At 41.7% G+C, this 26,424-nt stretch overlaps 1 protein-coding gene across 5 annotated transcripts in view; it reads right to left on the bottom strand.

Annotated features, from left to right (window-relative positions):
- APP (amyloid beta precursor protein) overlaps positions 1–26,424 on the bottom strand; it is a 232,257-nt gene that overhangs the window by 116,849 nt on the left and 88,984 nt on the right. For all 5 annotated transcript variants that reach the window (XM_085074621.1, XM_085074630.1, XM_085074611.1 and 2 more), the window contains exons 4-5: positions 1,822–1,934; positions 169–362 (exon numbers count right to left, since the gene is read on the bottom strand). In XM_085074621.1, coding sequence (XP_084930747.1) covers positions 169–362; positions 1,822–1,934 — 307 coding nt within the window. The remainder of the gene's footprint in view (positions 1–168; positions 363–1,821; positions 1,935–26,424) is intronic.

Raw genomic sequence — 26,424 nt, 5'->3', positions numbered from 1 at the left:
GTAAACTTTTCTGTACAAAGCTAAAAAAAAAAAGAGTAGAACACTGATGCTTTCAACCACTGTAGGTCCAAGTTCATGTATAAGGTGCAGAGACTCTTCCATGCCAAGGCCTTTTAGACAGATTTTTGGCACCTTAATAACAAATTGAAGGGTACAAAGTCACTGTACCTTCCATCTGCGTAGTCTGCATCTGCACCTCCCCACCAGACATCTGAATCATCATCTTCAGCATCAGCTGAATCAAGATTGTCGCTCTCCTCTGCTAATGGGCAGCAGACAAACTCCACACCACGAAACTTGTCGATTCCACAGGGCAGCAGCATGCCATAGTCATGCAGATTCATGCTCTTCTCACTACAGGACTACAAAGAGGAAAAAAAAGCAGCAACAATATTGTCATGAAGACTAAAAGATGCAACAGACTTTGAGAAAACATGAACAGGCTGCATACTGTCATACGAAGCTAAAGCTGGTGAACTGCATGATTTCTGAAATTTGAAACACAATTTAGAAAGGTCACACTTGCATTCACTACCTGACTGTAGACAGCTCCCCACCTCTGTCCACTGTAAGCAACAAGCTCTCCTATCAGTAAGCAACAAGCTCCCCTATCAGTCCTTCCCACAATAAAAGACTTGTCTCCTCTCATATACATGATAACTCCCTATCTTCCTGTCTAAAATCCTCACAGGCTCTGCCTCATAAACAGGAAACTTGAAGACAGAATAATTATTTGATGTATTAATCCCAATCCTGATGCATTTATGCTATTGAAGACTTCACTGCAAGGTAAATCAACATGTGAAATACCTATTACACTGGAAACGCACTGTGTCTCGGCTGACACCTCTGCCAGTACAGTACTTCTAAGCCTTGTTTGGAAAATAGCCAGTCATGCACAATTATACCTTAATGATACAGTGATGTATGACAGGTGAAGAAATGAAAATAGTTCAGTGGTGCACAGTGATGATCTTCCTGGCTATTGACATTTCAAGTTTGCGAGTAGGCAAAATTAACTAGAATTTCTCTGTGTGAAGGTTGAGCCTTAAATGCTTCATTCGAGTATGATTCAAATAAGAACTGAAAATCTGAAAAGCTGCTGAGCACATTTCAAATCTCATCTCCAGAAGGTGGGACAACATATAAACCAAGAGATTCCAAAAAAACAGCAGTCAGAAATCTTGGAAGCTCATCTCAAGCTTTTATTCCTAAAACCTCTCTACATAAGGAAAAAAGTCAAAACCACATTAGCAATTGTAACATTAAGTTAATTTCTAGTTTCCATAAAACTCTATTAAATTGTAAAAACTCTGTGCCTGACTGCAAAATGCCTTTGGCTAGTCCTAGTTTGATCAGCTCTCCTACTCTTTTCTGCTGAATATCACACAGTGATATCAACAGGCCCTGAGGCCTGTTTGTTTCCTGTGGGCACCTAGCATAGCCATATCCATGTTAAATAATGGATAATGTCCACCCAGGACAATGATTCAAGACAAATCCTAGGCATTTAGTTCCAGTGCTAACACAGGAAACTGGAGGAGGCAAAAAACACAGTGAGTATGTGAATGATTGTGAGGAAAAAACAGTGCTATTAAAGAGGGTTAATGTTTAAAGGTCAATTGTATGTATTCAATCATAGACTCTAATTGCTCTGACTACCATTTCCTACTTTATAAATAAACCCAAAATGCTATTCACTCAGACATTCCAAAGTATTGATTTTTGTTTCCACGTCACTGCTATATTTAAAGTCATCCATAGAAGAGTGATGCAGCTTTAAAGAAGGAAGGCAGGAAATTTTAAGACAGATGAATGTACCTCTTTAGCAACAGTATGCCAGTGCAGGTGAGTTTCACATACATCCATCCTTTCCTGGTGAAGAAACTTGCACTTGTCTGGCACCAGAAGGGCATCACTCACAAACTCACCCACTGCAAAGGGAAAAAAAAAAGAAAAAATCACACAAGAAATATTGATTTTGGTTCCAATACCCCATTCTGTTAAACCGCTAGCTACTCCTAGCAGCTTTTGTGAATCAGTGGCAGGGTCTGTTTGCAGAGAATGGAATGGCTTCTAGATGGTGCTTCAACTATGACCTTTTTCCAGCTTGCCTTGGAAAGGAGCTCCTATCTTTGACCTCAGATGTCTTAGGTTATGAAAACATCAGTATAATAAAACTTGCAGGACCCATTGCAGACATGTGTGGTGTAACATGAAATCATGAGTTGGCAGATCGAGTTCCAGGAAGGGGACTACAGGGAAAGGAAGGGACAACCACATTTTGCATCTTAATAGCAGCAGGGAGAAGGTATGAAGTGTTCTGAAACACTTGGGTATTCCACATAACACAAATGACACCAGCACCTTGTTTCAAAGCATCTGAGAATATTTCCACTGAATTACAGTGCTAACAGCAACAAAGTCAACTTAGTTATCTTCGCTGATGCAGTCTCTTCATTGCATCCTCATTTAATCAGCCAGATGAATTTGGGTTAGCCCAGAAGGCTGATAAGCAAGTAGAGCTCATCAGCCAGGGAACAAGGTGAGTAATGATCACCAGAATATCTGGTCAGATTGAAGTGGATGAAGAGCTTTTTTTCCCAAGGACATACCTGACCAAAGAGATTGTTCTGTCTTCAACAGCAGAACAAAAATTTACATGCTCATGAAATAAACACTGCTCACAGCATCGGTACTGACAAGTAAGAAGAAACTCAGCTGATAAGTAACATAATTTATAATACTAAAATCACTACAATTCTGTACAATTCTGGCATTGCAATTAAATAACCCAAACGCTCTCAAATATATTTTTAAAGGAAAAATTACAGAGTATTTTAGAGAAGTGTACATACTGAATAGATTGTGAAAGCACATGACTCAGCTGGCATAAATCATCAGCTCCCTGAAGTCCATTTGTCTGTAGCCTCCAAAAACTACAGTCTGTGTTAAATGAAGGAAACAAGGTAGTCCAGTGGCTACTAGGATGTAATAACAGAATAATTGATCAAAATGAGATGACTACAAGTTCACTCTTGAGTAGAGAGTCATCTCAGGGAGCTGATGAAGCGGCCCTTAAGGCTTACAATGAATAAGTCAGTTGTAAAAATAACCAACACCCAATGCATTGGAAGAAAGCAGAATTCAACAAATATCTTTGCTAATCCCTAAGATTTATATTTTGCATTTAATTCCTTGCTATATTTCAGTGCTTTTAATCTGAAGCCCTTAAGGTCAATTAGCCAGCCAGAAACCAGTAACTAGCTTCCTTAACTATTGTGATAATAGCTGCAAGTTCCCCACACCCCTTTCTTAATGACTGTACATGTCACCTATTGTCCTGCCTTCCCCATCCCACGTGGCCCTGGCCACTCCCTCGGGTTTCCCCTATTGGTTCCTGTACTCCTAACTCCGCCCCTGTACCTCCCCTGTACCCAGAGGTCACTGGGCCAGTGTGCTGTCCCTGCCCCTCTCTGTTTCCCTATAAAACCCCTTACCCTCCGCCATCTTGCAGTCTATGCTCCACGTGTGTCTATATAGCACATGTTTATGCACCACATGTGTCTGTGCATGTGAAGCCTTCGCCCACGAGGCATCTCTGCCTCGGGGAGGTCGTTGGCCTCTGCTGCACCATGCGAATAAACATCTTCCATGGACACAACGCATAGACCCTCCTCGCCTCCGTTATCACCGCTGGTTGTGGAAGCAGATGAACCAGAGCTAACCTTATGGCTCCCCAGCCAGTGAGAGCGCAGTCTCCAACCCTGGGACAGAGAGTTTGGAGCACTGAGGCGCTGAACCGGGCTGGGTAGAGACGCTCGAGGGTCAGGTCTGCTATAACATCCTCTAAACCGCAACACTTAACTCAGTTAATTAACTAGGAAAAAACAGTATCTTGTTATTTTTATCTTTCCCTAGCACAGCCTAATGTCTACAAATTAACAGAAATGCTTTCTAGGGGTGTACAAAATAAACTTGGAAAAATAATAAGTACACTTTCTGGTAACCCAAAATACAAAGTTTGCACTTTCATTTAACAAAGTCTCAGTTTCCAGTGGTACCACACACAAACCCTGTAGTGAAATACACATCAATTTGCGCCTTTTTGGGGACTAGCCTGACACATACCTGAACTTTCTCAGGCCATGTTAAATTACGGCAACTGCTAATTTAATCAAGTGCCTGAGCACTAGGCAAGCACACAGGCGCTTTGCTGAAGACTCAAGAGTATGATGACTTCATGCAGAACTCCAGTGTCCTGCACCTGAGGAAGAATAACCCTGGGCACCATCACAGGCTGGGAGCCAAAACCTGCCAAAGAGAAGGTATGTGGAGAAGGACCTGGGGGTCCCAGTGGACAACAAGCTGTCCCTGAGCCAGCAGTGCCCTGGGGACCAAGGAGGCCAGTGGGATCCTGGGGTGAATTAGGAAGAGCATTGCTAGCAGGTAAAGGAGGTGATTCTGCCCATCTACCCAGCCCTGGTGGGGCACATCAGAGTGCTGCGTGCAGTTTTGAGCTCCACAGGACAAGAGAGACATACAGATATTGGAGTGGGTCCAGTGGAGGTTACATAGATGATGGACTGGAGCATCTCTGTTATGAGGAAAGGCTGAAGGAGCTGGGTTTGTTAAGCCTGGAGGAGAGACGAGTGAAAGGGGACCTCATCAAATCCCCTGTCAGTGTCTGCAGGGAGGGGTCACACCATGGACCAGGCTCTGCTCAGTAGTGCCCAGTAAAAGGACAAGAGGCAATGGGCAGAAACAGACACACAGGAAATTCCACTTGAACATGAGGAAGAACTTCTTTACTGTGCATTGACCAGGCACTGGATCAGATCACTCAGAGAGGTGTGCCATTGCTCTGAGATGACCCTGCTTGAGCAGGAAGGTTGGATCAGATGACCCACTGTAGTCCATTCTAACGTGATCCACTCTATCATTCTGTGAAAAGTAACATAATCAGATGTACCACTCAGTTACAGCAACCAAATGAAAGATGGAAAGCTGTATGTCCAAAGTTTTGAGCAATGCAGCTTCAGCTGCAGTGTCATTAAAAGCATGCATTCATTTAAAATAAAGCATGTTAGTTTTTGAGCATCTAATTGTATCAACCAACTCATAACAATACACTACAGAAATATTAGCTGTTCAGGTGTAAGCGTTAGATTTGACTTTTACACAGGAAGTGTGCACTGCTTTATAGAATCATATTACTTGACAATAAGGCAAAAGCATCCTTAGTCACCCAAATTCTCATTTTAAATGAGGCTCCATTTTGAAAACAATTGTTGAATTTCACAGAAACAAACAATCCATTGGAACAAGCCCTCCTCTGCTTTTTGGGAGGAATGGAGGATCTGGGCAGAAGGATGGCTGTTCATTGTAATACTCCATTATATAGAATTATAGAAAATTAAGTGTGTGAAAATCTGGGCAACACCAATCACTTGCAACTTTACAGGTGATTTCTATTGCCTTCAATTCTATTTTTATTACAAATAAAATTTAACTGTCCATTATTTAGACATACACAGAGCTCATGTTCTAGAAACCTTTTTCATTCCTTTAATGATAATTACTATTGAAGTTTAAATACAAAGCTTTGAACTTTTGTTCTACTTTGGTTGTTTCTTTTTTAAATACATTAATGTTCAAGTAGCAGTTTGAAGAACTAGACTGAAATCAGTTGACAACTGTAATGTTTAATTTGCTTGGACTAGTCTAATAGAAACACAAATCCATCCGAAAAAAGCACTTCCAGAACTTTAGGCTTGCAGGCAAGCTTGCAACTGTATCATTTCTGTACACATTTAACTTTCAATGATGCTGAGTCATAAGATTTCAAGGCTTCTTTGCTTTTTTGAATGAGGAACCCGCAGAATACACTGGGGAAACAAGCACACGTGAAGAGAGAGCAATCCTGCCTCCAAAGAGAGGCTCTAAAAATAAGAAGTTGTAATACTACTTTTCTTTGCCAGTATGTGCCATGATTCAGAGAGCTATGCATTACTACATTTCTTTGACTCATGGAGCAACCCAGCCCAGTGCTGGTTGTAGTTGCTACTACCATGTGCTGAGATTGCACATTCATTCCATTACAACTCCAATTCAACTCCATTACTTTTAATTCCAACACAGCAGCATACTGACTTTGCATCCTTTGCTGGCCTTCACCACCCTGCCTGTGATACTTAGGTTGGATAAGCATATCCCCAGGTAGCAGCACTGCCTCAAAAGCCTCCCTGGCCCAAAGCTGTCCCCTTGTCCTTACCAATACCTTTTCTCTGTTCCCCTAGCAAGCCATGGTAAACCCTGACCACATCATGGATCGGGGGGGAAAGGGGGGGCTTGCAAAATTTGTACCAACTGCAAAGGGTTGGTATCTCTACCATCACAACACTACCTCTGTTTGCCTTATATTTATCGCTATTTTACTGTACTTTTCTGCCTTCTTCAAGATCTCCTGGTATTTTGATTACAACTGGAAATCTGTCCTGTGTAGAGGTACTAATAATAAACCACAATGACACCACTTGTCTGTTTATGCCGTCATAAATCACTACATTGCCTCAGGTTATCTAACACACCAATATAACAGCTACATGTGTTCCAGTAAGCTGCTCACCCGCACTTGAAGAGAAGGGCTGGACAAAACCAGACCCTGCCAGCTTATGGATTTCTGGCCATCTGGAGAAAACAGCCCTGAAGGGGAATTCTGAGTAGAGGCTGTGTTACAACGTTAAAACCCACTACCGCGTGCCTATACTCATTTAGCTGAAGGCTACCAACACCCTGCAAGTTACTTCTTGCTAAACTTTTCACTTTTAATTGTATATCACCACAACAATTGTTCCAATGTACTAAGTTACATTTTAATTTCATTTTAGAAATATAATCTTTGCCCCTCAACAATGTCAGTAATCCCCCTCTTGATACTCAGTTCTCCACTGCATTTGTAACAGACTTCTTCTATTGTGTCATCCTGGTCTATTATAACAGGCTAGTGGCTCACATCGTTCAAAAACAGTTTTACCGGAGGTTATAATGCTACATTTTAGTATGTGATAATTTTATTTAAGTCAAGGACATTCTATCATCTGAAAAATACTATTGGAACAACAACAGATTTTTTGCTGTAAGATTGGAAGTTCTGGTCCAGAAATTTCATTTTTCAACATAGCAAATACTAAGGAAAGAATTAAGAATCGACCTCTAATAAAAGAATTAGGATTAGTAAAGGCAACCATTCATAAAATCTTTAAAATCTTCTCCAAAAACAAAAAGGCTCAGCAACTGGGCACACCCCTAATAAGATGATTGCCCTATCTGTGTAATGGAAGATATCAGGACAAAGTAGTGCAAAATAAAAGCATGATGTGAGACGTGGTCCTGATCAGCAGATTTTCCAGCCACTGCATAAACTAGATGCAATGTGAAGATCCTTCCAACACTGCACAGAAAGTAAGCAAAGATGATAAAGGTAATAAAAGAAAATCCATAACAAAACAAAACACCTGCTAGCGAATGGCTGCAGCTGGTTAGGCTCCAAACCAAAAAGTAAGCACGTTCACAGAAGTACTCCCAAACAAAGCCTGTGCTAAATTTTGCATGAGAAGGCAGCACACATGCTGAGGCTCTAGGGCTCAAGGCTTCATTTTCATGTCGCCAATGAGAACAAAGACCTTGCTAAAACAAATGGACAAGCTCAAGTCGCCTGCACAGTACATATTAGAGCACATTCAGAGAAATGTGTCACTTCCCTGTGACTTTGGATAGATTATCCAGAGCCATTCCACACCTGGCATAGTGCACCAAAGAACAGACCAACTCTTTCCCTGTGTCGGTGCCCTGGGGCTTTGCTCTGCCCTGCTCCTCAGCTCCAACACCTCTGCCAGCTCTTGTGCCCAAACAGCCACATTTCTTTAGTACGTAGTATGTTACACATACACTATTACATCTATTTAAGCAGACATGAAGCTTTAAGAACTTTTGTTAAGTGTGATGTTTACCTAAGTCTTTATGTGTGATGCTTTCTCATTTATAACAGTGGCAATTAAAAGTAAGCTGCAATCTGCATCACAGTGCCAGCCAAATGCACTTGGTCAAGTTCAAGGAAACAATGCTTTGTTGAAAATGCTTTTTCTTTTTTTCAGAAGTCAAGAAAAGCAGGGAAGATGTAAAGCACCTAGATACTTTACAATTTTCTCAGTAAAAGGATTCAGTAAGCATAATTACCAAGCGATAAAATGAACCAGTCATAGTGTGCTTCACAATATTTGACTCAGTAGCTACAGATGAAGAGGAAGAGGCTGCGCCTGTCAAAACCTGGTTTGAAAGAGAGTTTGCTGCTGTGCCCAGCCACTGGCAGGGATGGATGCCTGCGCCAGCCCCCAGCATGGCTGTCCTCTGAACTTGGGCATGACACATGTTAAGCCATATGGTTGAAGATCTTCACTCTAGTTTGAAGGACTTAAACAGCCTATAGTAAACAAGGAATTTGTAGGTGTTTTCAATTTCAAATTTAATTTTGAATAGAAGTTTAAGGCGTCTCCCTAAAACTCATCCATGAGGCAACATGAAGGCAAGGTGGTGCTGATAAAATGTGTCTGTGCCCCAGCAGCCTGAAACATCTGAATTTTTCTGATGAGAAGAGGCTTAACTCCTGCCCATAACACTGCCTCCAAAACCAGCTCTGTAGCAAAACTGTCTCCACTTCCCCATTTTATCTGTGGCCTGTAACATGAATCTCAGTTAGAGACCCACAGCATCAAAGAGAGACAGCAATGCAGACCCGAATTTGAAGGGTAGGAGCAGAAGTGACAGCATGACCTGCGCAACCATCTCTGGTGCATGAAGTAGGAATAACTACAACTCTTCTGTCTTCCAGAGGCCTGGCCACCACTGATCTCAATACTGACCCTTCATCCTTAAAGTACCAAGGAATTATTTTTTAACTATAGATGAAGGGGGGAAAGATTATTATTTTTTGAGCAAAGCCATCCACTGCACTTTACGCATCTGAAAGTGAGGCTGGTGAGTCTCCAAATGACATTTTCCCAGCATCAAAGCAAGGGTATCTTTACTATTCTTTTCTCCTTCAAAGAAGTTCTTGAATATTTCTGTACTCCTGCTTTCAACCAAACTTGAAAAGATAAAGAGTACATCCCCAAAAAGTGGTTTATTATTCTGTTCCTCAGCAGGCATAGTAACAAATACACCCTGATACAATGACTCTCAAGTAAAATACCTTCACACTATTGCCGGCTATGAAAGGCAATTATTTGGGATGAGCAAAGCTCTTCCATTAGATTAGGCACTGACTAGTAATTCCAGTTGCACTATATGTTAGCATCTTTATGCTCTTACAACAATGTTAAGAAATCATGGCAATTAAAGTACTTTCCACAAATGGGATGCCACACAAAATGCAACATGCTTCAGACACAAGATCAAAGTAAAGGAAAACCTCACTGTAATGGACTCATTGACATCTAAATATTCACACGTGCACTACAAGGAGCTGCAGCCTTGATACATCACATGATCTACTGTGATTTTTGGCAAGTCCAAATACTTCACATGGAACTCTGGAGTCAAAGGGCTAAACCCTTTAGGTACAATCCATCAAAGTACATTTGTCTGGACTAAAACATTCAGCTATATACAAAGAAATACACATGTAATTAATTAATGGTGATTATAATGTCTTCATTTTCATAGGGTACTATACTGTCTTGGTTTGAAAGACAGGTGCCTGCCAAGGAAGGTGGGAACCTCCCTTGGAATGGAAAATGTGACCCTTCCAAATTACTGTAACTTTGAATTTACAGGGCTGTCTGACAAAGATAGGGGAAAAGGAATAACAGTGCTTTACTGGAATATATACATATATAGATATAATAAGGCAAACAAACAACAACAGCAGCAGCAGCAGCAACAAAAAACAGAAAAAAAGAGAGACCCAATAACAGCCTTCTCTCCACTGCCAAGCACTTTCCCTTTTGGTGTAGTTATGGCCACAGCTGGCAGAGGCGCTGTTGGCTCCCAGCCAGGCTGGGCAGCTACGCTGATCCCTCTGCGGCTGCAGGGGGCCCTGTGGTACACCTCTCTACCTGGTAATGGCAACTCCACCATGAAGAGAAACAGAGAGAGAGAGAAAGAGAGAGAGACAGTAGCAGGAGCCATGGGGGGTGGGGGGGTGGTGTCCAGGCAGATGCAGGGTGTTGGGTTAAAGTGTAGGAAAAAGGTCGAGGCAGAGGCAGAAAAGAGCAGGCCTGAGCAGTGGCCGACAGGCTGCCGCAAGCAGCTGCCACAGGCAGCCAGGAGACACTCCCGCCAGAAAAAGGGAGGGGGTCAGGGTCCCCTTCCCAGTGAGGTCAGGTGCTGAAAAGGTACAGTTCAACAGCTGTTCCTGCGAGCAGATGCTCACCCACGATAAGGAGAAGCACAGAAGGACAAAAACTCTGCAGTGGCAGCGAATCCTCTGGGCATCAACAGTCTCGCACCAAAACCACAACTGTTTTGTATTGGTTTGAAAACAAACCAGTGGGAGATCACAAGTCAAGACTGAAAGTAAAAACAAGTGAAATAATACAAGGAAAAAGCACTGACAAAGTCAGATACAACCTAACACCCTGTTAGGGTGGTGGTAGCAGTCCAACTGAAGTAGTCCAGTTGAAGCTGTGATCCTGTGAAGGTCTAGTCTCCAGCTGAAGATCCAGTGGTAGCGCTTGTCCTCTGGGAACCCAGTAGACAGGGCTACCTCAGGCAGTTCCAAGGCCAGGTTATATCCAGGTGGGAACACCTGGCTCCTCCCTCCTGGGCAGAGCATCCCACAATGGGATGAGATAAGTCCATGAGTCACACGGTGGGTCCCTGATGGCCCATTGTCTGTCATCCGGGGTGGGTCATTAGCAGCTGGTAACAGCTAACGGATGGCCCATTGCCTGTCATCCAGAGTGGGCCATTAGCAGGTGATAGCAGCTAACGGCCCACAGCTGGTGGTAATAGAATACTTAACTACATCTATATTGCAACCTAGGACAGTCTCCACTCCGATCCTGAGAGAGAGTGAGAGCGGGCTAGAGAGCTGAGCCCACCCCCTGACCCCAGCCATATCTCAAGGTATCTCTGTACTTCCCAAGAGAAGACCCCCCCCAGCTAAGAGACATTAGCAAACTGCACCCTTTGCCCCTCCCCGCACCCAGCCACATCTTTTGTCTCTAAAGTATCATCATCATCTCCTAGACAACAAATGAGTGAAAAATTCCCTGAGAAAAAAGGGAAAAATCCTAATCTCCAACACATACTTTAAAAAAGGTTATTTCTCAAACCCTCATCCTCCCTCCTTCTGTAGTTCTTCCACCACAGACATAAATGTAATTTCTGCTCACTTTGCTATTTTTTGCCTGGGTGAATTTTCTGATACAATTGTCTCACTTCCCAGATAGAACGCAAGATCAGATTTGATGCATTATGCCACTGACAGATACATCTGTTTACATGCAAGAAGATTTAAATGCACCTCATCATACACTGGCGTCTTTATAGATAAAGCAAATAAAATTATTTAAAAGCCCACAGCAGCTCAACACTTTATTGCAACTGTAAGTTCATTTACTTGTCTCCTGCTTTTTACTTGTGTCCTTAATCTTCAAGGAAAACTTTTGCTGTGAGTTCAGTAAGATGCCTCTTCTGTCCCTCTCTTGCTCAGTAATGCAACATGAAAAAGCTGTGCTAAAGCACATCACCCTAACACATGGATTCCTACATGGATTCCTGCTCCTGTCCCACCTTCCTAAAAGGCCTACAAGGTCAAAAAACATCATCCCAGAAGTTATCAATGTGACCAGCAGCAAAGGTCAGCCCAAAAAAAGACTCCCTGAGGGATTTTTCCTTCCGTTTTCTTCCTCTAGGTACCCACTATTCACTAGCAAATGTGCCCTGCACCACAAATCAAGAGTTTGCCCCTCAAAGACAGTTTACCAAGAAACAGGCCCAAAAGCAGGCTGCAAAATTCACCTTGGGAAGATGAGAAATTTCAGGATTGAGTTGCTCTCCCTTACAATTCCACAGTGCACAGGTTGTATCTGCAAAGCTTCTCACACAGATGAGAGAGTATTTGTTGCAGACACAGCCCCTTCCCTCACAATTACATAATCCTGCCTAATTTATTGGAATTCTTGAGTTAGAAAACAGCAGGAATAATGAAGTCTGGAAAGCCTGACTCCACCCTGCCTCAGTCACAGAGCTCCTGTATGATTCTGCCTGAGTAAAAACCTTTCTTCTCCTCCCTTACTGTACTTGTTTATTGCTTCTTCCCCTCTCTTCTCTACAACCTCAATAGACCCTTTAGATCCACTTTTTCCTTTCCACTCCATCATAGCAGTAGTTCTCTCTGACACATCTGTAGGAGAACATGCTCAGCTGCTCTGGAGGGCTGGTGAACACATGGTGACTGAAGCATAGCTGCTTACAGTGGTAATAAAGGTCATAAAGTGAAGGATGCCATGAGTGGGTGCTTGCTGCAGAGTAATTGGTGGAGAGTTTTGGTGGTTTTTCAAGTACGGAGGTTGGCTTCTTGAGATTCCAGGCCCTACCCTAAACTGATAGCAGCATGTTCGGCTAAAACAGGTCTACTGTAGTGCTATAAAAAGAGCTGCCCGTAAGAAGTTGGAAGGTGCTTGTTGTGGTTTGACCCTGGCCAAATACCAGGCACCCATGGCAGCTGCTCACTCATTCTCTTACCTGTCACAGCTGGGCAGAGCAGAGAAAAAAAAGAAAACAATTAATGAAGGGTTCATGACTCAAGGTAAAGGAACAGGAGAAAACATTCCAAGGGCAAAACAGGCTCAACTTAAGAGTTGCAGTGAATTTATTATTAACACAGTCAGAGGAGGGTAATGAGAAGTAAAATAAGCCCTTAAAGACACCATCCTTCCCTCCACCCCCTCCCTCCTTCCCACTAACACCACAGGGGGGACACAGTGTGGGGGTGTGGGTCAGCCCATCATGAGGATCTTCTTCCACTGCTTAGGGAGAGGAGCCCTTCCCCTGCTGTGCCGTGGGGTCCCTCCCATGGAAGACAGTTCCCCATGAACCTCTCCAGCATGGGTCCATCTCACAAGCAGCAGTCCACCCAAACCTGCTGCAATGTGAGTCCTCCCATGGGCAGACAGTCCTCCCAAAACTGCTGTGGTGTGGGTCCCTCGTCCATGGGGTGTAGTCCTCCCAAGAACAAGCTGTTCCAGCCTGGAAGCAAGGGTCCTCTCTCTCCACTGGGACTCCCACTGGACCACAGCCTCCTCCAGGTATCCACCTGCTCCAACATGGGGCACCTCTCCCACAGGCTGCAAGTGGACCTCTGCATCCCCCGTGGACCCCATGGGCTGCAGGGGGACAGCCTGCTCCACCATGGTCCTCACCATGGCCTGCAGAGGAATCTCACTGGTGCCTGGAGCACCTCCTCCCCCTCCTTCTCCACTGACCTTGGTGTCTCCATGTTGTTTCCCTCACATGTTCTCACCTCCTCCTCCTCTGGCTAGAAACAACTGCCTGTGCACTTTGTTTTCATTTCTTCTTAAATACATCATCACAGAGGCGTTACCACCATCTCTAATTGGCCCAGTCTTGGCCAGCAGCATGTCCATCTTCAGAGCCATCAGGGATTTGCTCTGCTGGACATGGTAGAAGCTTTTAACAGCTTCTCACCAGAGCCATCTTTGTGGTTCCCCCGCTACCAAAAACCAGGCCAAGCAAAACCAACACAGTGCTGAAAGCCAAGGTAAGTCAGAAAAGACTGCTTGATCCTGCATACCGAGTAACAGAGGGAATTACTGGACTCCTCAAATGGGAGGACAGAATAACCAAAAAAGTTACTGGAAATTTTTTGATCTACAGCAAAGTCAGTAAAACTCACATAAAGAAATAAGCCTGAAAAAAGAACAGTACCATAAAACTCTAAGGAACAGACCTGAAACATGAAAGGCTTAACGGCACCATTTTTGTTAAGATTTACTAAGATTTTGTCAAGATCCCTAGGCAGAATGCCAGCCACAACCCAGTGGGAAAAAAAAAAAGCCATGAAGAGTATAGGACAGTGGAACCCTCAAAGGTAACAGCACTTTTACTCCAAACAAAGTATGCGCCCTCAGAGGCTCCTTACACAGTACTGTCTAAGAGGTGCAACTATATCCCTGCCATTACATGCCACTGCCATTCTGTTTGCAAAACATCCTGACCCTGTATAGCTTTGTACAGAAAGGTGCAGTAAAAGAAACACAGAAATACTCCTCAAAGCACTGACGCCCCCAGCTGGGAAAGGAAGTGCAAGGGACAAGAAGTAAGAGTATCTGGACCTCCATGTCCCTGAAAATTGTCACAAGAAACGAAACCTGAGATGTTTTCTTCATAAATAATTCTTCTCCTCCAAAACAGGTAGAATTCTTTTTCTTCCACAATGAAGTGCACACATCCCTGTCAAGTACTTAGGGGGACATTGATGGTGCAATACTGCAAGAAATAGGCAACAAAAGGAAAAAGACCCAAAAGATTTCTGAACCCTACCTCATATGTTGAGGACTCATATGCTGAGGACTCATATGTTGAGAATGGTGCAGAAGACTCCAGATATTTGGAAATGTTCCTTTTACCAAGGTAAGATTCTTCTAGTCCGATCCCTCTTTTTGTGACAGTGCTTTATACAGAGCAAATCTCCATCATCCAGTGTATAAATCCACCAAAGACCTTTTATGCTCCACATCTATTTCTTTCCATAGTGCTTAGCAACAAAAACCATATCAAGCATGTCCCAGGACCTCAAAGTCAGCAGCTGCTGAGTCAGCCAGGTAAAACAAAGTATTCCAATATGGACACAAAAGGTATTTGGGGAACTGACTGAAAGACAGGTTTTATTCTAAAGAGCCACATTTCCCAAGTACCCCTGCATCAGAAGTCGAAAACACTATCTGGACTCGCTAGCCCAAGAAGGCTCAAGAGGAGAAAACAGGAATGTCACATATATGGGTGCTACATGTATTCTTAGTAAAAGACAGCTATTACCTCAAGAAAGGACTTACTTCATTCTCAGGACAGAAAAATGTCAACTGTACACCACTGAAACAGTCTTTATGCCAGCATCATCAGTCTAGTGTTGAGATACTGTTACTTTAAAAAATCATGGATTCCAAGAAAAAGCCTCAGGTGGTGTGGATTATTTTGCAGAAACACATTCTCTTCATCATTTTCAGGCTCTTATATAAAGTACACTGATTTTTTTTTGTGTGCACATCTCAAAATATTAATTGCCTCCTGTGTTGTAGTCTTCCAACTTTACTGAGATTCCCTTTATTCCCTGTACTCATGTACTTCAGTTCTCTTCCAATTACACATTTTTTCATGACTGATGAGCTCCTGTACAGCTCTGTCCTGTACAGGCAGGATAATAAATAGCAGAGCATGGCATGACTCAAGCTGAGGAGAAAGAAAAGAGCCCACTTGCACATGCCAGCTCTTACAGCAGGAAAAGAATTAGGTTATTCAAGGCACTCTCCTCTGCACTCAGTGAGTTTTTAATGAAGCTAATTTCAAAAAATCTCAAGACAGAACAAAGACAACAGCTTTTAAAAAATAAAAACATTTCTAAGAACCTTTACAGAAATTATTAACAAAACAGTATACCATAATTTGATCAAGATGACTCATACTTCAGGACCCATTTTAGTGCCCTTCCTTATATTTAAATATTAACACCAAATAAGACTTAGTGGTATTTCTAAAGAGCAGATACATTCTAAGCCTTCAGGAATCTTATATTTGTGAATATTTCTTTTCCCCCAGCTGCCTTCAGGTTTTCACAAGCTGTAATGTGTCTAAATTTCAAAATGTATTAGGCTTCATAAATGCCACCAAATGCACAAATTTTAACACTCCAGCTATTAACATCACACTCTGTTACTGCTGAGCTGCACAAGGAGCTGCACACCAGCTGTCAGTATTCCTGCTCCCCCTCTCACAGAAGGCAGCAGACATGTTTTGCATCAAGACCTGCAAATGCAAATCTCCAAGCAGTTCAAAATTTTGTGCCGTACCCCTGGCTGAAGGGACACTTAATGCACTTCACTATGTAAGATGCACTTGAAAAGTAGGCACTACATAAGATGTATTTGAAAAATGGGCAACAACATCCAGTGAGAAGCAATCTGGATTAATGAATTCTTTAATACTTTATGTATTCATACCAGTGACTTGCTAAAGACACCAATCAAACAGAATGATGGCATAAAGATAAGATGCTTGGGAATAATTCAGTACAACTTGAACCAGTAATCCTGCTGTGCTTTGTATTATTATATGATAAGATGTTTCTCATGGGCAATTATTGATAATTGGAGTAAAGCATCTGGTATTAGGAGTAAGGCTAGAGAAGGGCCTGCTAGTCATTGATCTCTAGAGGGAGTAATGACCATAGACAGGTGGAATGAATGAAAATGCTACAAAACATTTAAGGTCTGGCCATCAAAAGCCATTTCAAATGCTAACATTCCAATGAGGAATATAACACATTTTAAACAAGGACATGTTTGTTTTAGCAGTATTTCAGTTGGGTGCCCTGCTTCCCCTTCCGAAACACCTTCATATGGCATGATTTTTTATAAAAATTTTGATTCCTTTTTCTTCAGTAATAATTTAATCCAGTTGTTGCCCTCCTTCTCTCTCTTCTGACAAAGAACAGAAATCAGTATGAAATCCAGTTCAGGCAGTAAATGTTTCTGCAATACCATCTTGTGCAAAGGCTATCATGAGTGAACAAGTAACTCTATAAGCAGTAGTTGAAATAAATAACTCCATAATCAGCAGCTGAACATCAGCTTTGCAGAAATACTTGGTTGATTATTAATGCCCTAAGCAATCACTTCCTGTAGCACTGCTTAGTCCTGACCAAACTTTCACTGAAATTGTTACTACCTGTGGGAGAAGGACTATGCCAGATTACCAGTTACATGGAAAAACAAAAACCTGCTTTGAGGCTTTGCAAAGTTTATAAGCAATCAAGTTAACAATTACCTGACAAAATGTGATTTTGTTTTATACAGAGCAAAGTCTTTACTCATTTCATTGGAAGGATGGCGGTGTGGTCTGGCAGCTCAGTCACAAGGCAAGTGGGATGCCAACAGCTTTCAGGTGTAACTCAAGGAAGATAAAAGCAGCAGCCACACAGACTGAATGTAAGGTCACAATCTGCATTCAGCCAGCAACATTTTTTAGAAATAAAATACTAATTATTAGCAACAGACAACTGATGAACACTGGCATTTCTTCATGTTGAGGACAGTTCTGAATGCTTAGTAAGCCAGGTTTTTAAGTATTAGGGCAATAGAAAACTTATTGAAACTTGTCTATGGCTACCACAGACTAGTTTTCCAAAGAACACCTTCATAGTTAGAAGTTTTAAGTTCTCTGATTTATAAACCAGATTAAAACACAAGGTTTAAAGCAAAATCTGACTTATTTACATAGTTTAAAATCACAGAGTCTGAGGGAGTTTTTCTTGATATCTGGAAAAAGGCAGAAGCTGCAACCACATTGCAGAAAGATGCTTTGGAGAATTACAGGTCAGTTTACCTCAGTTCAGTTTCTGGGAAAATCATGAACCAAGTTGTACTGTAAGCCATTTCTGGAGAATGAGATGGAGATGATGATGTTAGCAATAGCCAAAACAGATCTAACAATGGTAAATCATGCTTGATCAACGTGACTTGCCCTCTAGGATGAAACAGCAAAATTGGTGAGTTAAGAACAGAGCAGTACCTTAACTTTAGCAAGGCATGTGTCTCGGGGTGATTTAAAGATGACATTCTATTGCTGATTGTCTATTTTATGCCCAGAAATGGGTCCTGTCATTTTAAGCTGTTATAAATGAAGTCGTGGAGTTGGCTTTTGTAAAGGGTTATGAGGTATTTGTTATGGTTGTTTGTTAATGGTTGTGTATACGTTATGGCTACCTCTACAGATTTGTTGGGCCTAACTGAGAAATGTTATGATTATCTCTATAGATTAGTTGGGGCTAACTGAGAAATATTATGGCTACCTCTATGGATTTGTTGGGGCTAACTGATAAATGTTATGGTTACCTCTATAGGTTTGTTATGTCTAATTGTTAATTTGTTGTGGCTAACTTAAATGTTATGGTTAAGAAAGGGGAGAGCTGGGCTAGCAGCTAACCTATCAGAAGACCCTAGAAAGGATGAGCCAATGAAGACTGAAGACAAAGAGCCAATTGGAGCACCTGGAGGAGGTGGGGTTAGGGGGTTATAGAAACTGAATCCCCTAGCCAGAAGGTGGTGCCTCTGGCTTCCCCCCATCGGACGCTAAGCACCCAGCGCTGTACCCTCTACTTTGTGGAACGAATTTTTTTTGTTTTGTCCTCTATTATCTTTTTGTTAATAAATGTTTAAAATTTTACAACAGTTTCTCACAAGCTGATTTCGGGGGCAGGGCAGGAGCCAGGGGAGCTCTGCAGGTTTTCTACAAATCCTCACTTCTGGGGCACACAGTGTGCGTGCTGCAGACACGTGTTACATTGTTGCTCTTAGCTAGCTTGGTTCTTGCTATCTAAGGGAAAAAGTTTTCCCTGGACTGCAACAATAATCTTCTATAGCAATGTGGTTTTTTAGGATCCCATGTGGCTTCCCTTTGTCCCCCTGCTCTGTATGTTATTGGTTCTTTTTGAAATATGCATCCTGCTTTACCTGGAATCTATTGGTGTGTTCCGTTGCCTGTCTTTCCTTCAGGCCTCCTGGAACTGGCTCCAGGAGAGCTAGTCCCGCCCCCTTCCTTTCCTTTATAAGCCAATGCCTGCGTCAGTTTGGGGTCTCCATCTTTGAGCTGTCAGCCCTTCCTCCCATCCCCTGCTCTCCTCCCCTTTTCCCGTCCCTGCACCCCACCTAAAGACCCCAAAATAAACTTCCTTGGTAGAATGGAGATGGATTCCAGTTTGTTCTTTCGTCCCACTACGTTTCCTGCAGAATTTATGTGACCGGAGACAGGGTGCCAGACTGAGCGCACCCTGGGAGCCCCCTGCCCCGAACTTGGCGGAGATACGCGCCCCAGGGGCCTCGATTCGGGGAGCTGCCGGGTCCTGCCGCCTTCCCGCAGTCAGATACATCAATCTTCCAGCAGCTTCTGTGGTTTCTTCCAAAACTCTTCAGCTTAGCTTTTGTCTGAGATTGTATCATCAGCAGGGGCCATCAGGCACCCACCAGCAGGGAAGCCATGGGGACACCCCATCTCAGCCAGACCTCAAGAAAAGCTGAAACAGCGAAAGAAGGGACTTTAAAATCCACCAGCTTCATCTGCAGCAAAGAGGAGACTAACAACATCAGAGTTCACCAGGTTCCCATCTGTTTTTCTCATCCCCGACCTGCTGTGTGGACTCTGAACCATTGGCCATTTTGTTTTTCCCTAGCACATGGCCGGCGAAGTTTTTTTACCCCTTCTCCTGGCATTTTTTTGGGTTTCTTTGTTCTGCTGTGGGTGTGGGTGTAGATGTGTGGGTGTGGGCAAGGTTCTGAAGGTTCAATATCTAAGTTATTAATTTCTTTTGTGTTGTGTGGGCACTTCATCAATTTTTTTTTTCATTTTCACCGACCAATATTTATTTCATATCAGCAGGAATGGATTGCTAAAACCTCTTTTCTTAGAGGAAACACTCATTCCAGAGTGTTTTCTCCTAAAACTTGTCTCTAAACCGAGACAGCATGCAACACCATCTCCCCCTTGAAACATCTTTGTATCCAAGTTGGAATGTTATGGTTTTCACGGATGCAGTCCTAGTTGGGTGAAAAACTGTGCTATGGAGCTCAACAGCTAATGGCTCACGGCTGTAATGTACTCACAGCCATATTCTGCCTGGAAGGAAATAAAAAGTATCACATATCTCAGGGCTTCTTTTTGGCACCTGTTTTGTTTAACATGATCTATCAATGAGGAGAAGACAGTACATTAGATTAGAGAAATCACCTGCCTCACTGAGTAGGCAATTTTTTGGACCCACTCCAGATATTAAAAAATAGTTTTTAGAAGAATCACGGCGCAAATACAATTTCTGGCTTCTGTCATTAAACATGCTAAGAGAGGAAATGGGACAGTACTCCGTTGACCAAGACCCAACTCTCCATAAACATCCTGCCTTCAAGGGTAGGATGTGAAAGTAATGGCTGTTACTAATGATGGGGCAGAATTTCTCCAAATAGCTAAGAAACAAAAGCTCTATATTACATAAGGTCACTAACCCTCTCATGAGAGCACCTAATAATCCACAAGTCAGTGTAGCACGCTTTCTGTATTCAGTGAAAGTCAACAATTTCTTTGAATGCACAATGCCACATAAATATTTAATACAAATATTATTACCTACAAAAAAACCTCACCTTCCTTCTAACAAAATTGCTCCTCTCCAGTTATCATTGTAAGAATTAACTGAGTGAACACAAGAGTAGTTACTGAGGGCTGGTAGAAGATGTTCATATTTTATCAAGTGATTAATTCCAACCTGTTTCATTTTTTTCTCTTTGTTGTTAGAATCATTATGGACAAAAACCAAGTCACAATTAATACGTGAGATCACGTTCTATTGAAAACTGAATCCTGCCCTTAAGGAATAATATAAACAGTATTTTCCATGCAAATACTGAAGGATATAGAATAATATTTGCTATTAGCACAGAAATATAAAAAAATTTATGCTCAGAAAGACTGCATGGTGTCATAGTCTAACCCATAGTATTAGAATGGAGATTTTTTTAAATAAAAATTCAAATACCTTGTATCACATCAACAGATAAAAAATAATTGAGAAAGTAAATGGAGTAAGGTGAGTAACACTAAGGAGTACATTAAACTCTACAAGAACACTAAATATATCATATTTAAGCATACAGTAAGGATGACCCAATAAGATGGAATGCATCAAGATTAACCAATGGAGTGGAATATTTTGTAATGTATCTAAAAGGTCTATAAAAGCTTATTTTTATAATGAAATCCTTTGCAGACATCTGCCCCTAGTCAAAGTGTGTAGTTGAACCACCACTGAAAAGAATTTAACGGCAAAGCATCTATCCCAAATGTGTAAGACAACACAAGAATTATATTAAAGAAATTAAAGTCAGTGCATCATATATTTTTATGTGTATGTTTGACAATGTGTATATGAGCTGAAATCTACCTTATGAGTTCCACACAGAGAAAACATTAAGTTAGCTTAAGTGGGCACTGCTCAGAAGACCCCAAATTCCATTTGGACAGAGTGACACACAATACTGGGAAGCAGACAGCTTTAAATAACAAGTTAGCAAACAAGCAAAAGCTAAAACTTTCAAAAGAGCAGGTGAAAATTGACATTGTACTGTGCAGTTCCTCTGACATCAGCAGCAAGGCAACATTGCAGATAAACCTCAAGCTTTGTTGGTAACTACAAGTAGAGAATAGACACAAAATGTGCTCCACTGTAACATCTGTTGGTGGTGCTGCTTCCTCTCCCAAATGGCTCCGCCCTAACTGCCCAGGAAGCTGAACTTCTCTCTCAATGCTCCTCTTAAAAGTCACACAGACTTGTCAACAAACTCATAACATACTCAGGCCAAGATTGACTCAACAGGACAGCAAGAGCCTTGCTTGCTTTCGAAGTCAAATTGCTACCATGAAGTACTTCACCTTTTAAGGGGATGAAGATGATGAAGGGACAGGAGCATCTTCCTTACCAGGAAAGGCTGAAGGAGCTGGGGCTGTTCAGCCTCAAGATGAGATGGCTGAGAGGGCACCTCATCCATGTCTGTCAGTATCTGCAGGGAGGGGTCAGAGCATGGACCAGGCTCTGCTCGGTGGTGCCAAGCAATGAGACAAAGGGCAACAGAAAGAAACTCATGCACAGGAAATTCCACCTGAACATGAGGAAGAACTTCTTTACTATGCAGTGACTGAGCACTGGAACATATCACCCAGAGAGCGTGTGGAGTCTCCCTCACTAGAGATATTCCAGAATCACCTGGATGCAATCCTGTATATTGTGCTCTGGGATGATCATACTTGAGTAGGGAGATTGGACCAGAGGATCCACTGTGGCCAACCAGTCTGTGATTCTGTAAACAGGATTTAATTATTCAAATAAGAAGTCTGTTAGGACTGTCATGGTTAAAAAGTCATTCTAAGATACCCTGCCTAACCAAAACTTCAGACCACAGCTGCCAAAGCAGGTATTTACGCACTTTTATTGCAGCGTAGCCCTTCTTGCTCAGAAAGAAATCTGAACCTGCCACCATCAGACAAAAAGAGTCAAACAAGTTGATTTTCCAGTTTAGCGAAACAAATACTTTCCTTCTAGCGGTACTCAAAAAAACCCCCCAAAAAACCAGCTTTGCCAAATGAAAGGCCACATCAATGAGTTCTTCATCAAGTTTTCCCCAAAACTGCTATTTTATCTCATTTCATCCTCAGCTACAATTGTCATGTGATAAGGAGAAATCTTTAGAGAATAATTGGAAATTCTATGGGAGAGAGACAGATGATAAAAAAGGGTAATTCTAGGCATCAGTGCCACAATAAGGTATCATCTACTGAGACCAAATTTCTAAGAGGAATGTTTGGGCATGAGTTATTTCACATCTCCTGGTGTGACACACAGGCCAAAACACAATGAAGACACTGTTCAGACTTTGTCCTGTGACATGCAGTTGACAACAAAAGGACTTTTGGCCAATGAGCAGTCTCATAGACACCTTCCCTACAAGCCATATTGCAGAAGGAAGGGAGAGGGACAAACAGGAAGAAGCGGCTCCTCAAAGCACTTGGAAGAATCTGAAAGGCATCCTCCCAGTCCTCCAACATCCTTAACTAAAGTAGCTGAACATAACACAGTGCATGCTATGTTAGAGAACATTTCACTTCAGAGCTTTAGCTCTGATAACATGCAAAACCCTGCTGTAAACTGGCTCTGTTTTAACAGACCAGATAACAGTAACTGTACGCAGGCAATTGCTCACACAGTAAAATGGCATAAGCATAACTTGAAATTACACTGTCCATTTTTTATTAGAATATAAAAGTTATTCTTGAAACACCTTGACATAAGAGACATTGTGTAAACTGAGGGCAGTTACATATATGAAAATTTACATAAAATCCTACAGCTGCCTATCATTTCAGAGAATTTCACAAAAAGGAAAGGTGCATGAGAATTCAGTATTACGTCTTTATGACGTCAAATTAACTTAGGGTATCATTGTTAGTTAATAAAGGAGAGCAAAGGAAGCAGTAAAAAGGCTCTGGGTGGGCTACAGAAAAATACTAGATTAAGATTCAATTAGATATTAATTCTAAAATCCTTGTTTCCCACACTAAGAACAAAGTGACATACAAAGTGTTTCTTATCTACAGAACGGAGCAAAAGGTCATGAGGAGAGGAAGTTCACACTGTAACTAGAACGAAGCTTGACTTTTTTTTTTTTTTGGCCAAAACATGAAGATTTAGAAAGAAAAGAACATGAAAGATTTATTACCTCAGTTTTCTACACTAACAATACAACATTCATTGTGATTTACATATGCTATGTTTACTGTACTCGAAGTTAACCCAGTATTTTAGAACATAAAACCCAAGAGAACTAGAAAAAAAACCAACCTGGGTAGCCAAATGTTTCATGGGTCATTGATGAGCCCAGGAGCTTACGTTTTCACTAAATTGTGAATACAGGCTTTTCAATCATAGGAAGCTGTGTCAGGGGAGGTTTAGGTTGGATATTAGGAAAAGGTTTGTCAACCACAGGTGCCTGGGCACTGGAACAGGCTCCCCAGGGCAGTGGTCACAGCACCAAGGCTGACAGAGTTCCAGAAGTGTTTAGACAATATTCTCAGGCACATGGTGACATCGTTGGGGCTGTTTTGTGCAAGGCCAGGAGTTGGACTCAATGATCCTGATGGGCCCCTTCCAACTCAGGATATTCTATGATTATAGGGCAGGGTGCTACTGTTTTAAGCAATGTATATAAGGTAGTCCTTTTCCCAGAGGGTTTGTAATCTCTGTTGGGTAGATCCAGACATCTGCAGTCACAGAAGTTCATAATGAATAGTCAGTAATCTTCTAACATATTGAGAACATTAACATGGGAAAGAACTTGACAAAATAACAGATATTCAGAAATCGTGCCCTAGGTTAAACTATAATAAAAAGGAATAAAAACATATCACATATAAGATCAACTCAATTAGGAACAGCTAAAACTAAAATAAAAACCAGCTTCCTTCAAAGCATGGAGGCTCAGACTTACTAAGAAGATGCTGCTTATGTACTCACCTGAGTACCTTCCGGAAAAAGAAGTAGAAGCCAATACTACTACAGAGTCAACATTATTTCATGTTACCAAAACTAACTTTGATATCAAGTGGTTAAGATTCAATTTTCTGTTGACCTAGCTGCAATGATCTAATAGAAGAATTGGGTAATTAAAATATTTTACACATCAAGAACTCACTGACAAAGCCACTGGGAATTGAAGATCAAACACAGCAATGCATAAAGTAAATAACTTCCAGTAATCATGATCCTCTTTCATTATCCCTAATACAGTTTTTTGCCATCTTTCAGTATTTCAAACTGAGCAATTAGGAAGCATTTTTAATGGCTGGATTAAGTACATCAGCTTGACTACAGAACTACAAACTCTTAAGATACAACTCTTACCTATCAATTCTAATTTTTTAGATACATACAAAACAATTCATTACTAGAGAACAAAAACAGAAATTCAGGAAGTTAAGAAGAAGGATTATTACTAAAGTTGTTTTTCTTTTTTGAAGCACACTCATGTTCTACTAAAACTGAAGGACTTTGTATTAGCTTCATTTTCACATATTTAACTGGAACAAATTCCCCTTTAAGATCCCTTAATGATCATTAAGTTTCCATGTGATTCTGAACATACTAAAACACTTCTCAACTTGAGGGCCAGTAAGAAACTTCAAGATGTAAGAATGAAGTTTAACTCAAAAAAATGCAGAACTGCTTATACATGCATTAATACACACGTAATCACTCATCAGGAAAGGCTATACTGCAATCAGTGAATCAGCAGTCCTTCCCGCTAACAGAGTATCAAAGCTATTGGGTTGATTTTGTTAACAAAGAGGCTGTGGGTATCATTAAGATATGACCTCACATTGTCCAGTCTCAGACACAGCAGCATTCCCATGAAATGGCAAGCTGGGATTCCAGGGCTGGCATGATCTATTTATAAATAGATCAAATCTAGAATTTTAAAACCAAACTGGCCATAGACAACTGCTCTGCAGAACCAGATTTTTCCTTTCCACGATTTTGCAACTCCTACACCGGCATTTTTTCCCACTTTTAACCCAATGAAGGCAGAAGTGGAGAAGAGCATAGTCCCTTTCAAATAAACCAATGCAAGTTTTCTTATGGAGAATAAATAAATAAATAAATAAGAGCATAGGATTAAACAATAACACCCAGACATTCCCATCAAATGCTTGCTTTGGTAAGTGAATGTCTGTATTTCCACCCCTGGGTACCACCATTGTTCTTTCTTTAGCTTCCTGTAACAATAGGGATAAGTAACCTACAGAAATTTATGACACCTCCTGTGCTAACAGGCAAAGACTGGCAGGCAAATGGTGGTGGTAGGAGAAAAATAAGAGCTCACTCTGGAGGGGACAGAACACCTACCCATCAGCAGTTCCCTAGCTTCCTGAGGCCAAGTGAGTGGCTCCTCAGAACATCCACCCCCATCCCGACCACTTACCCTCTGCCTGACCTTCACACAGCTTTCCAAGGACAAAAACCTCACATACAGTCAAAATGGTTCCTTTAAAATATACACTACTGCTCCATTTGTTTTGGCAGAAGACCTGGATAGAGGGCTGATAGCTGTAGTCTATTCAGCTCTCAGTTTTCAGTGCTGTTGACAAACCACATGTCCAGCTTTAAAGAGCTTCAAGAGAAGTAAACTTAAACCAAACAATCAAAAAACCCAAACAAAAAAAGCCCTGAAGAAGTCATAGCCAAAAAAGGTTATCAAAACTATGAATTGATGGAATTTGGAATGGATGGAATTCTGATTAAAACAAAACATCAAATACAACTGCATGAGAAAGTCCTCAGTGGAACAGGGCAGGCAGACAGAGTAGCCCCACAATCATAGCCTCCCTGGAAGCCTCTGGCACAGGAAGGGTTGAACTGTGGTCAGAGGGGCACCTTAGCTTCCCCTTTTTCTAAGTTTTGAGCTCTTTTTAACTTTACCAATAGTCTTTCAGCACTACTTTTTGAGGTTAACTCTTTCTATATAAAGCACGGCAGAAAAAGCAGGAACACCTGCTTTTAATCCCCAATACCTCAGCATAGGCAGTTAC

This window comes from Lichenostomus cassidix, chromosome 1 (genome assembly GCF_008360975.1).
Source record: "Lichenostomus cassidix isolate B80296 chromosome 1, HeHo_3.0, whole genome shotgun sequence".
NCBI classification, from domain to species: domain Eukaryota; kingdom Metazoa; phylum Chordata; class Aves; order Passeriformes; family Meliphagidae; genus Lichenostomus; species Lichenostomus cassidix.
This window is presented reverse-complemented; position numbering and strand designations above follow the sequence as displayed.